General features: G+C 50.1%; 1 protein-coding gene across 4 annotated transcripts in view; it reads right to left on the bottom strand.

Annotated features, from left to right (window-relative positions):
- Positions 1 to 12,520, bottom strand: part of TTLL5 (tubulin tyrosine ligase like 5) — a 295,829-nt gene that overhangs the window by 100,252 nt on the left and 183,057 nt on the right. For all 4 annotated transcript variants that reach the window (XM_089522251.1, XM_089522253.1, XM_089522249.1 and 1 more), the window contains one exon: positions 7,308 to 7,459. In XM_089522251.1, the coding sequence (XP_089378377.1) occupies positions 7,308 to 7,459 (152 nt within the window). The remainder of the gene's footprint in view (positions 1 to 7,307; positions 7,460 to 12,520) is intronic.

Genomic DNA, 12,520 nt, shown 5'->3' with positions numbered 1-12,520 from the left:
CCTGCAACTGTTGCACATGACAAGGGCATAATAACGGCAGCGCCCTGTATACATGGGTGCTGCCATTGTTACGTAAGTGCCGCACGGCATCCGCATGGCACCGCACAGCGCTTATGTATCGAGTGCGCCAGTGGCACACTCTGTACACCACCACCACAGGGGTAAAAAGAACCCGCTTTTTGCGGGTTCTTTTTCCTCCGCAGGGAAGCCGCACAGACTCAATCAGGAAGGCCATGGGCCTGAACCTGCAGGACCTGAGCAGAGAAGATGAGAATAGAACGTCTTAGAGATGTCTCATTCACCGAGTCGCCATGAGTTGAAGTCAACTCGAAGGCAGTTAACAACACCAAAAGCTGACTCCATCTTATGGCAGAAAGTTGAGGAGAAGGAAACACCATAAATGAATAAAAAAGGAGAGATATGTTCCAGTGTTGTAGAACAAATGCTGATAAGCCATGCTGATACAAAAAGGCTTTATTAATCTTGCTTGACACTTTTCGGGGGGGGGGGACCCTTTTTCAAGAGCTACAAAATTATCAAATTACAAAATTATACAACCAACACTCAAGCCACAATATCACAGTGTCTCTCAGTTGTATAGATACCAAAGAAGTTGTATAGACAAGACAGGTTGCTTACCTGTAACAGTATTTCTTCGAGTGGTCATCTTTGAATACATACAAATGGGTTTTACTGCGCCTGCACAGTACTGTTCGGAAACTTTTGGAATCACTAGGCAAAGTTAACTTTGGAACATATAGTAACTTTTTGGCGGTAGCTCCGCCCATCCCTTATAAAGCCCCCGGTTACCGCTCTTTCCCCAGTTCCGAATTTTTACGCCGCGTAGGCGATCTAGAGGGAGAGCCAAAGAGAGCAGGACACAGAGGGGAGGATGGGTGGGATTTGTATGTATTCGCAGATGACCACTCGAAGAAATACCATTACAGGTAAGCAACCTGTCCTTCTTCTTCGTGGTCTCTGCAAATCATACAAATAGGTTAGACTGACAAGCTAAGGTAACGGCGGAGGGAGTGTTCAGAGTCCAAGGTTAGGTTCAAACAAGGTGCCTTTATTTTACACAATAAACTTTGAACCCAAAAAGAAAATTGTGTCAGTCTTTGTTACCTGGATAGTGCAACACAAGTTAAGCACGGTACCAAAAGAGTGCAAACACAAGGTAAACATGGTGATATAGCTGCCCAATAACAGCAAACCTGAGATTGACCCTTGAGACAAGGGACGTTAAGTCATTCAAGACTTATGTAAACCAGATTTTTTTTTTAAATCAACCATTAGCTAAACAGTCATGTAAACATGTAAACAGTTGAACCTAGGAAGCAGTGCAATTAATTTAACCCCGAAACCAACACTGCCCTCCCAAAGGCTGCATCCCATTTGGCCCTGGTGTCCAGCCGGTAGTACTTTATGAAAGTCAAGGGCTGGGACCAAACAGCAGCTTTACAGACATCCTCCAAGGAAATCCCCGACAAAAATGCGGAGGATGCCGCTACCGCCCTAGTTGTATGGGGCCGTACCCCGGCCGGAATCAGTCTGCCCAACAGTTCATAGCAGAGGTGGATGGTGCCAGGCACCTATTTCGACAACCTCTGCACAGATACAGGCAGTCCTCTTTTCGGTTCCAAGTAGCACTCAAAAAGTCTCTCGGAACGGCTCGAACCCGAACTCCTGTCCAAGTAGAAGGCCAAAGCCCTCCAAACGTCCAAAGTATGCAGACTATGTGTCCATCTCATTGGTCGGGTTCGAGGCCAGGGTAGGCAAAACAATGTCCTGACACATATGAAAGGCCAAAACTACCTTCGGCAGGGAAGTAATGTTGGTACGGAGAACCACCTTGTCCTGATGGAACCTCAAAAAGGTCTGGTCCCTTCTTAGGGGACAAAGTTCGCCTGCACGGCGGGCAGAGGTGATGGCCACAAGGAAGACAGTCTTCCAAGTCAATAGTCACAAGTCCGTCGTGGCCATCAGTTCAAAGGGCTTGGATTGTAGAGCAGACAGCACAGCATCCAGGCTCCAAGCCGGGGCCGGTACCGAGACCTGGGGGTGGAGGTTATTACAACCTCTCAGAAAACTCTTCATGAGAGGGTCCTGAAAAAAGAAGGTTTGCCATCATACTGAAAATAAGAACAAATGGCAGACAGGTAGCACTTAATGGACGTGAGGGTTAGCCCCGCATCCAAAAGTGACATCAGGAACTCCAGCACCACAGGCGTCGTCACTCGATGTAGAGCAAGGTCTCTGTCAGCGAGGAAATGCAGGAACCTCTTCCATAAGACCTCTGGGTTGCCGGTTTCTGTGCAGCCAGGATCACCCTCCATACCGGATCAGGTAGCAAGGCTAGGGATGGAGCCTCCACGCAACCATCGGTAGCGTCTCAATATCCGGGTGTCGGATGTGGCCGCTCTAGAGAGTGAGAAGGTCGGGACGGGGTTCCACCGGAGAAACTCGTCGTTGGAGAGGTGCGGCAGGGACGGGAACCACGGCTGCCTCGGCCACCACAGTGTGATCAGGATCACATCAGAGTGATCAATCGACATCTTCGAGACCACTCTGGTGACCAGCAGAAATGGAGGGAAAGCATAAAGCATCTCCTCCGACCACACAAAGCCGAACACGTCTCCGAGGGATCTGTCGTCTCGCGTCCGGGAACAGAACTGGGGACAGTGGCTGTTAGTGGCGGTTGCGAAGAGGTCGATTCGGGGAGTCCCCCACCGAGAGAAAAGGTCGCCGACCGTCTCCGGGTGGAGTCTCCACTCGTGACAGGCCGAAGAGGCCCTGCTGAGCTGGTCCACCAATTTGTTTTCGTCTCCCAGCAGGTGGATCACCTGGAGGAGGACACGCCTAGGGATGCACCAATCCCAGATTCGCATAGTAATGTCGAGGAGGGTTCTGGACTTGGTGCCCTCTTGCTTGTTGATGTAATAACATTACCATCGTATTGTCTGTCCTCAAAAGAACCACCTTGTTGGAGACACTGGATTCGAAGGCTCTCAATGCTTTCTCTACAGCCAGCATCTCGAGGGCGCTGATGTGGAGAATCCCTTCCTGAGGGGTCCACTTCTCCTTCACGTAGAGTTCAAGGAGATAAGCGCCCCATCCTTCTAAGGACGCGTCCGTAGTCAAGGTCAACTGTGGTTGAGGCTGAGTGAATGGCATGCCAACGCAAGCATTGCGGGAGTCTAGCCACCACAGCAGGGAAGTGGCTACCGGTCTCGTTACGGTGAGGCACTTGGCTGGGGAGTCTCTCATGGGATCGAAAGCCGACCGGAACCAAGCTTGGAGAGGCCTGAAACGAAACTTTGCCCACGGAGTCACAAACGTTGTCGAGGCCATGTGACCCAGAGCTACCTGGACGTCTCTGGCCCTCACTCTCCTGTGGGCTAGGACGACCCTTATCGCCGAGGCCAAGGCTAGGAAGCGGTCCCGAGGGAGATATGCGATGCACTCTTCAGAGTCGAGGACGGTTCCGATGAATCTGATCTGCTTGGATGGGGCCAAGTGGGACTTTTCTGTGTTGACGACAAGCCCGAGGGAAGATAAGAGGTTCAAGGAAAAAAGAATCACCTCTCGCAGCTCCTCTTGCGAAGAGGCCGCAAAGAGCCAGTTGTCCAAATATGGAAAGACCCTGAAGCCCTTCTGGTGGAGGTAGGCCACTACTGAAGCCATGCACTTTGTAAAAACTCTCGGAGCCGTGGCCAAGCCGAAGGGAAGAACGTTGTAGTGATAGGCGGCGGAGCCGATGGCGAATGCGAAGAATCTTCTGTGGGATTCCCAAATCTCTATATGGAAGTAAGCATCCTTCAGGTCGACCGTCGCGAACCAGAGGTCCTGATGGAGCAAGGGTAGGATAGAAGCCAAGGTTACCATGCGGAAGCGACGGTACTGGAGAAAGGAATTTAGTCCCCTTAAGTCTAGGATGGGTCTGATTCCGCCATCTGTCTTCGGTACCGTGAAGTACCTCGAGAAGAAAGAATTGGACAACTGTTCAGGCAATATGGGTGAGAAAGTAAAGAGCACACTTCGTCGAGAAGGGTGTCCGAGGGGACAGTGGAAAGGAAAGCTCCAGTTGGAGGGAGCTCTTCGAACTCGAGGCCATAACCCCTACGGATGACGTTTAATACCCACGAGTCAGTAGTGATGGAGGCCCAGATGATGGCGAAGTGCTTTAAAATGTCTAAGAAGCAGAGAGGAGAAGAGACGAAGTACGCAGGGAATCTTCATGTCCTCTTCTTGCCCTGGTCGGTATCCTGCCGGCGGTTTTTAAGGTATCGGGCAGGAAAATTGCGTCGGCCAGAGGAGGAGGAAGACTGAGAAGGATACCTCTGCCGCTGAGCGCCCTGTTAATTGAATTGACAATCTTGGTAAAAGGGCCTTTGAGACTGACCTTGCTGTTGCCACGGGCGTTGCCTCCTCCGAAACTGAAAGGTTGAAGGGGTGGACATGCCATGCTTCTTAGCTGCCGCTTTCAGTCTGAATTTCCTATTCAGCTTGTCATCCGTCTCAATGTGAAACAAGCCTGAGTCATCTATAGGCATGTCTTCTATGGTGGCCCGGACACTCGGGTTAAGGTCCACTCCTCGGAGCCACGCATGACGCTGTAAAGCAATCGAGGCCGCCATGGCCCTGCCAGAGCACTCTGCAACATTTCTGGAGGCAGTGATACGCCAGCTTCCTATGGAATGGGTCTCGTCCCTGATCTCAGTTAGGGTGCGCTGGACGTCATCCGGGACATCTGGGATGATGGGGGAGATCCCCTCCATCAGGGTCTGGACGTAGGCCCCCATACAGGCGGTGTTGTTAATAGCCTTGACCGCTAAGGCTGCCGCCGAATAGGCCTTCCTGGCCAAACCGTCGATCTTTTTGGCCTCCTTGTCCGTGGGTGACGTGGGCTGTCTGTGAGTCGACGTTTGCTGCACTCCCTCCACAATCGCAGAGATCTGGCAAGGATGAGACGCCAACCACGGGGCGTTGGGTGAGGACACTTGGTAGAGAGACTCTATTTTGCAGGACGGTCCAAGTAGCGATGACGGAGTGTCCCAGGAGCGCTTAACAATGGTCTCCAACGATGGCAGCAACGGTATGAAGGGCGGTGTCTGAATGCAGCCGTGGACACGACGCTCAACCGGATCTTTGGCCTCTTCCTCGCGATATGCCAGCTCAATATCAAGAGCACAAGACATCTTGATGACGTGCTCATTGAAAGAGCGCACGTCGTCAGTCGGCAAAGCTGGCTGGTGGAGCCCCTGAGGAGAACCTTGCGGGGAGATCTCTGCTTCCGAAGGACCTTCAGAGTCAGGCAGAAGGTCGGGATCAGTTCAGAGGCGGCAGTGTCGGTATTGACCACCATTAAGAGCTGATCTCTGGGATGGCGAGTGGGAGGCCGGGAGGACGTCTTCGGAACCACAGCCTGGGTCTCTTGTTCCTCCTTCGGAGACCGTCCCTCTACCCAAGCTGGGCGGAGTCCAAGCTTGGAGGTGAACTTCAGCAGAGCCACCTCCTTCGGTACTGCCATAAAATATCTGTTGGTCTCCGAGTCATAGAAGACCGAATCATCTTCACGGTCTCTAGCAGGGGAATGCAGGACCGGAGTAGGGGATCTCCCCTGAGTAGAATGGAGATCCTTGTCGTCGGAATGTAGGAATGGGACGGTTGTTGAAGCCGAAGGCCCTGGAGCCGAAACTGCTTCATCCCTGTTCGAAACCTGACCGACGTCAGGTAATCTTCCCAAAGGGTGTTCCTCCCAAGGGGAGCGGTGTGTAGAAGACCGGTGTTGGGAGTCTCGGTCAGGAGCCAGGCAGTCTGCCCTCTTGGGAGGTGATCTTGACTGGGAGCAGGGTCAGTCCCGAGGAGTCTTGGCCTTCTTCGACGCCAAAGCCTCCGATGTTGAAGTCGCAGGGGGCCTTTTCTTGGCAGACCTTGAGGCATCACGATGGTCCTCTGGTGGAAAAAAGGGGTTGATGGCCAATTCGGAGACTCTGGCTCCAGAAGACGGTCCCATCCTGCCCGCTTTATCCTTTGTCCCGGTCTCAGCCCTCAATCCCGAAGGCTCGGTGTCATCCGGTTTGGACAATCTGGAATGCTCCTTGGAGGATTTGGAGCTGTCCTTGGACTTTTTGGAGGTGGATGTCAAGGTCGATGCCACCTTATGAGATTTGTGATCGGAGGCCGCCCGTTTGGAGGTCGTAGCCACATCACTGGAGACTGCCTCATCCTGGGCCACAGTCAAGGCGGCAGCAGAACCCGCAGACTCTGATGCTTTCTGAGACTGCTTGGCGGGTTTGGAGGTGGCACTGGGTTTAGTGGAACCACGGGCCACGTTAAGAGCAGCACTGGGCTCCTCGGTACCACAGGCTGAAGCGGCCGATGCAGGCGGAGCGCTAGCCAGGCTATCTCGGGCCGCAACCGGAGGAGCCGTAGCCAATGCCAAAGGAGCAGAGGATGGGCAAGAGTCTCCCTCCCGAAACTTCCCCTGGGCAATTGCCGAGGTCAGCCTGGATTCCCGGTTTTTCCTGGCCTGGGAGGACATGGACTTACAGAGTAAGCAGGCTTTAGCATCATGATCTTTTCCCAGGCAAAGGAGGCAGGAGGAATGAGGGTCCTGCACCGGGAGCTTACCCCCGCAGACATCACATTTCTTGAGTGGAGGCGACGTGTCACCGAGACGAAAGCAGAACTGAAATCCAAAATCGAAATCAACAGTCCAGAGAGTTCAACAACACGGGGGGAGGGGGGGGGAGAGAATCCGAAGTAAAAAAACAGTCCAAGTCAAAAAACCAGTGATCCAACAAGCAAGCTAACAAGAGCGCAAAGTTCCAAACAGCAGCTAACGCGGCGGAAAAAAGGAACTGAGGAAAGAGCGGGAACCGGGGGCTTTATAAAGGATGGGCGGAGCTACCGCCAAAAAGTTACTATATGTTGCAAAGTTAACTTTGCCCAGTGATTCCAGAATTTTCCGAACAGTACTGTGCAGGCACAGTAAAACCCATTTGTATGTATTTGCAGAGACCACAAAGAAGAATTGCAATCCACTGTTTCTGTTTTCGTGTCTCTAAATATTACATCTCAGGTAAAATATATCTAACATCAACTTCCAATGGTTGCTAATCCACACAATTATCAATGCTGAAATAGTATTAGAACTCATTCTCCAGCTTCATTGGGAAACTAAAGATTTTCTTCCATTTAGCATACCTCTTCAATCCATAATCTCATTCAACTCTAGCCATGTAAATTTACAAGTATTTCTACAGGTCATGTGAAAATTTTAAGTCTAAAGCTATTTGACTTACCTAACTGCCAAAGATGCAGGTCTGATGTCAGCGCTGTGTGCTTGTGTTTGAAAAGCCCAAAATGAACTTCCCGGGTTGAGCGTTGGTCGGTAACTGGATGAAGTGGCATTTACTTTGCTTACTGTACCATTCATCAGATTTAGATTTGTTAACTGAAATAAGAAGTTAAAAGGAAAAATACTTTAAAAGGCTCAAGGAAACAGTAACAAGATGCAATGGAATATAAAACATTTGAATGGTTACATTTTCATTTTGTTTAAATGCTTATATTTAGAGAGACAGTATAGTACAAGGAAGAATGTGGAAAGAGCTTTGGTCATATCAGAAAGAGTTAGGTTCAAATCCCCACTAAATGTACTCAGCCAACATATCTTTGAGTCTAACCCACCTCACAGGTTTGATGTGAAGAGGGAAAAATGAGAAGAACCACATGAACTACAATGAATTCCTCTCAGGAAGGGCAGGATAAAATGCAACAAGAAATTCAAATATTTATAAACATGACAGCATTGTTCTTTGGAGTTCATCCCTTTCCTTCCATCATTGTAAGGGTTAGATGAATGAAACAAGAACTCAATGAGCAGAATGTGTTTACTTGGATATTTATACAACCCCACCCTATCCCAAGAGCTTAGGACTGGTTACAACATTTAAAGCTAAAACATGAGAAAAGATAAACCACACATAACACCAACAAAAAGAGAGGGCCTGTTCTAACCACAACAGTTTAATCCCATGTCCACAATGCTATGACTTCAACAAATCTCCAGGGAAATAAAACATTCCATAGAGCAGAATGCTATAAAAAGTAGCTCGCTGCTCTCTGCATATCTCCACCATGGTAAAAATGGCAAGAGCTAAGTGGGATTTTCATGAAATTCAACAACATTAACTGAAATATGGATCTAACAATATGACAGTAAGGGACTGTGCAGACAGCCCCTATGGGGCAGCTTCCAGCCACCCCTTTTACAGCCAGATAGGGATTGCAGCAACTGCACACCATGGCCCCGATCTGGCTTTTGCAGGGCACAAAAAGGAGCTACAAAAAGCTTTACAGCGCTGTTTTGGCACTGTGTTGTGCAGACAGTGCCAGAGGAGCACTGTGACCCATCATGCCCTGGGACAGGCTTGCGTCAGGTGGACGCTATGCCTCAACTCCACCCCCAAGCCAGCCTTTAAGATTTTGAAGGCATTCTCCCTCTTAACAGATTACTGCTGAACCCTTCTGTTTTTTCTGATTTCTACTTCTATTGGTACAAAAAATCTGCCTTCTGTTGTCCAACTGTACCAGTGTGGGTCTTTTCAAATGTTTTGGCCTGCTACTCCCATCAGCTTTAGCTAGTAGGTCCAATGGTAAGGGATGATGGAGGGTCTAGATCAAAACATCTGGAAGAACACAGATTGATTAATAATAAATAATAAATAATAAAATTTTTATTTATATACCGCCCTTCCATTGATCAGGGCGGTGAACAACATAATAAAAAACAATACATACAATATACATATTAAAAACAACTTAAAAACCCCGGTCAGCCATCCATCTTGCCGACAACATAGGGAGGAAGGCCATCTGGGACTTCACTCGGGGAATGCAGTTCGAAATAGAAGGGTTTTTAAGTCCCTTCTAAACTGAGCCAGGGAGGTAGCCGAGCGGAGTTCTGTGGGCAGCGTGTTCCAAAGGGTCGGGGCAACGATGGAGTACGTCCTTCTCGTTGTAGAGGAGAGTTTGGCCCCTGGAACCCTGAGTAATTGCTGCCCAGAAGTTCTGAGGGTGCGGGGCGGAATGTATGGGGAGAGTCGGTCCTTCAGGTATCCTGGGCCCAAGCCATGTAGGGCTTTATAGGTAATCACCAACACCTTGTACTGTGCCCGGAAGCGAATAGGCAGCCAGTGCAGGTCTTTAAGCACAGGTGTAATATGGCTAGTCCTGGAAGTACCAGTGACCAGCCTGGCCGCCATGTTCTGTACCAGCTGTAGCTTCCGGGTATGAAACAAGGGTTGCCCCATGTAGAGCGCATTGCAGAAGTCCAATCTAGAGGTTACCAGAGCGTGTACCACCATTTCAAGGTCCCTCTGGGCCAGGTATGGGCGCAGCTGGCGAATAAGCCGGAGCTGATAACAGGTGTTCTTGACCGTCGCATTCACCTGAGATGTAAGGTGGAGCGACGAATCAAGAAGCACCCCCAGACTGCGCACGGAGTCCTTCACAGGAAGCGTGATCCCGTTCAGGACAGGTGGAACCACCGCCATTCTTGGACCAGGGGAACCTATCACAAGTACCTCCGTTTTCTCTGGATTCAGACTGAGTCGGTTTTTCCTCATCCAGCCCATTACTGACTCCAGACAGGCCACGAGAGGAGAGACGCCATCCTCAGTCACTGCATCAGTCGGAGACATAGAGAAGACTATTTGGGTGTCATCAGCGTACTGATAACCCCGCGCCCCATGTCTCCGGATGATCTCTCCCAGCGGTTTCATGTAAATGTTAAATAGCATGGGAGACAGAATGGCTCCTTGAGGGACCCCAGTTGTAAGGGCCCTCTTATTGGAGCACACGTCTCCCAGCTGCACCATCTGGAACCTCCCTGAGAGGTAGGACCGGAACCACTGGAGCGCAGTGCCCCTGATTCCCACCTCAGCCAGGCGCTCCAGAAGGATACCATGGTCTATGGTATCGAAAGCTGCTGAGATGTCCAAGAGCACCAACAGGGACACGCTTCCCCCGTCGATGCCCAGACGGAGATCATCGACCAAGGCGACCATGGCCGTCTCAACCCTGTAACCCGCCCGAAAGCCAGTTTGAGATGGGTCCAGATAATCCGTTTCATCCAAGACCGACTGAAGCTGGATTGCAACCGCTCTCTCGATCACCTTCCCCAGAAATGGCAGCAGCGAGACTGGCCGATAATTATTGTATACCAGGGGGTCGAGGGAGGGCTTTATTAATAAAGGTTTTACGATGGCCAATTTTAAATCAGATGGAAATTGCCCTTCCCTCAAGGATGTATTAATAATCCGGAGTAACAGTAAAGTTACTGCCGGTCCCCCCTGTGCTGCTAACCATGAGGGACAAGTGTCGAGAGAGCAGGTTGTCTTCCGAACACTTCCGAGGATCTTGTCCACATCATCGGTACTTACCAACTCAAACTGATCCAGTTTAATAGAGTCCACGGAGGCTCTGGATGCCTCTACCCTAGGTTCTGCTCTAATGCCGGCGTTAAGACCCTCGCTTAACCGAGAGGTTTTATCCACGAAGAAGTTGTTAAATTGGTCACAGCAGGCCTTAGAAGGTTCAAGGATCTGGTTCGGGGCGGGAGGGAGCTGAGTTAGCTCCCTGACCACCCTGAACAACTCTGCTGGACGCGACTCCGCGGACGCGACACGAGCACCATAGAACGAGTTCTTAGCTGCTCGTATCGCCTCTCCGTAGTCCTCCAAAAGGCGGTCTAGGAGAGCCTTGTCAGCTATGCGTAAGTGTTTCCGCCAGCGGTGCTCTAGCCGTCGCAGGACCCGCTTCCTTGCCCGGAGATCTTCCGTATACCAGGGCTTACGTTTGGAAGCGGGCCTGAGAGGGCGCTTGGGAGCGATGCTGTGTATAGCCCTAGAGAGACCGGTATTCCAGATACCAGTCAGGGCATCAACAGAGTCGCCGTCACTTCCAACCATGTATCCCTCTAAGGCTTCCTGGAACCTTTTGGGTTCCATCAGCCTTCGAGGGTGGACCATCCTAATAGGTCAACCACCCCCGGGGGGGATCTGGGTAGAGGCCTTGATTTTTGCCTCCACAAGGAAATGATCCGTCCATGACAGGGGGGAAATATTAGTTATTTCCGCCCACGGATTTTCCGCATCTGAACAAAAGACCATATCAAGTGTATTACCCGCAAAATGCGTTGGACCCGAAATCAGCTGGGACAGGCCCATGGCCGCCATGGTATCCATGAATTCCCGAGCCGCACCGGGTGGAACATAGCTGGCCGTGAGGGCGATGTTGAAGTCACCCAGGACAAGTAGCCTGGGCGTCTCCAGCATCAGCTCCACGACCAGCTGTGTCAGCTCGTTAAGGGAGTCCGCTAGTGCACGGGGTGGCCGATACACCAACAGAATCCCTAGACTGTCCTTAGCCTTTAGGGTCAGGTAAATACACTCGATAAAGGACGTCTGTCGGATGTGGTTCCTGGTGAGAGACAAGGTGTTCCTATGTATCAAGGCCACACACACACACCCCGCCCACCTAACCTGGGCTGGTCCTTCACCGAGAACCCAGCAGGAAGGGCCTGTGCCCACACAGCATCCCCCTCAGGCCCAAGCCAGGTCTCGGTAATGCACGCCAGGTCACAATTAGTGTCCTCCAACAGATCATGGAGGATGTGGGACTTGTTGATTAAGGGTGTGCTATATCAACATGTAAAAGAAAGTCACTGACTGAAACGATACACAACCAGCATAATGAAGTGACAGAAATGATGGTTTGGATATGGGTGTACAAAATTCTAAATCAGAGCAGAAATGGAAAATTGGGCCTACTGTGACTATCTTTCTAGTCAGCCAAGAATGGATCTTACAGGGAAAAGGTTAAGAATTCATGGCCAAAACCAACTTCCAGATCAGCTCTGGGAGGAAGAAACCTCTTAAACCATAGAACTTAACTTCACAACACAGTCAAATGTTGCTCAGAACAAGAAGTTTCATTGAACAGAACCAACTAACAGACAGTGTAATGGACAAATAGAGGAAGAACTCTGATATGCTATGGAGCACTGCAGATTCACCAACTACGTTTGGTCCAGCATCAACCAGTCAGATGGAACTGCTGGATCTACTCTCAGCTAACCAGGCCAATTCATGGCAAGTCCAGTTTTCAGTTTCCAGTCAGTGGTGAATGGAGCCAACAAGAAAGGGATGTCTAACAGCAGTATTCCCTGGTCTGGAGGTGACTCACTGAATTTGTTGCACTACCCAGTGACCAAATAATGCCTTGGCTGATGTGTATTTAGTTGTTTTTATAATGCCAGACCAAGGTGGAAGAATTGGACAATATAAATATTCGTTGGTTCCATTTGAATATTATGTTGTCCAAGTCTTCCTTATTTGGACAATGCTAAAGAGGGCATAGGAGAGGAACTCAAACAAGGATTTGATGACTATGAGGAGTACTAGATAAAGCTTACACAAGGGTGGAGAAGGAAAAGCTGTCCCTCTGTAGG

This window comes from Sceloporus occidentalis, unplaced genomic scaffold (assembly GCF_023333645.1).
Source record: "Sceloporus occidentalis isolate IW3139 unplaced genomic scaffold, rSceOcc1.0.p SCAF_4, whole genome shotgun sequence".
NCBI lineage: Eukaryota > Metazoa > Chordata > Lepidosauria > Squamata > Phrynosomatidae > Sceloporus > Sceloporus occidentalis.
This window is presented reverse-complemented; position numbering and strand designations above follow the sequence as displayed.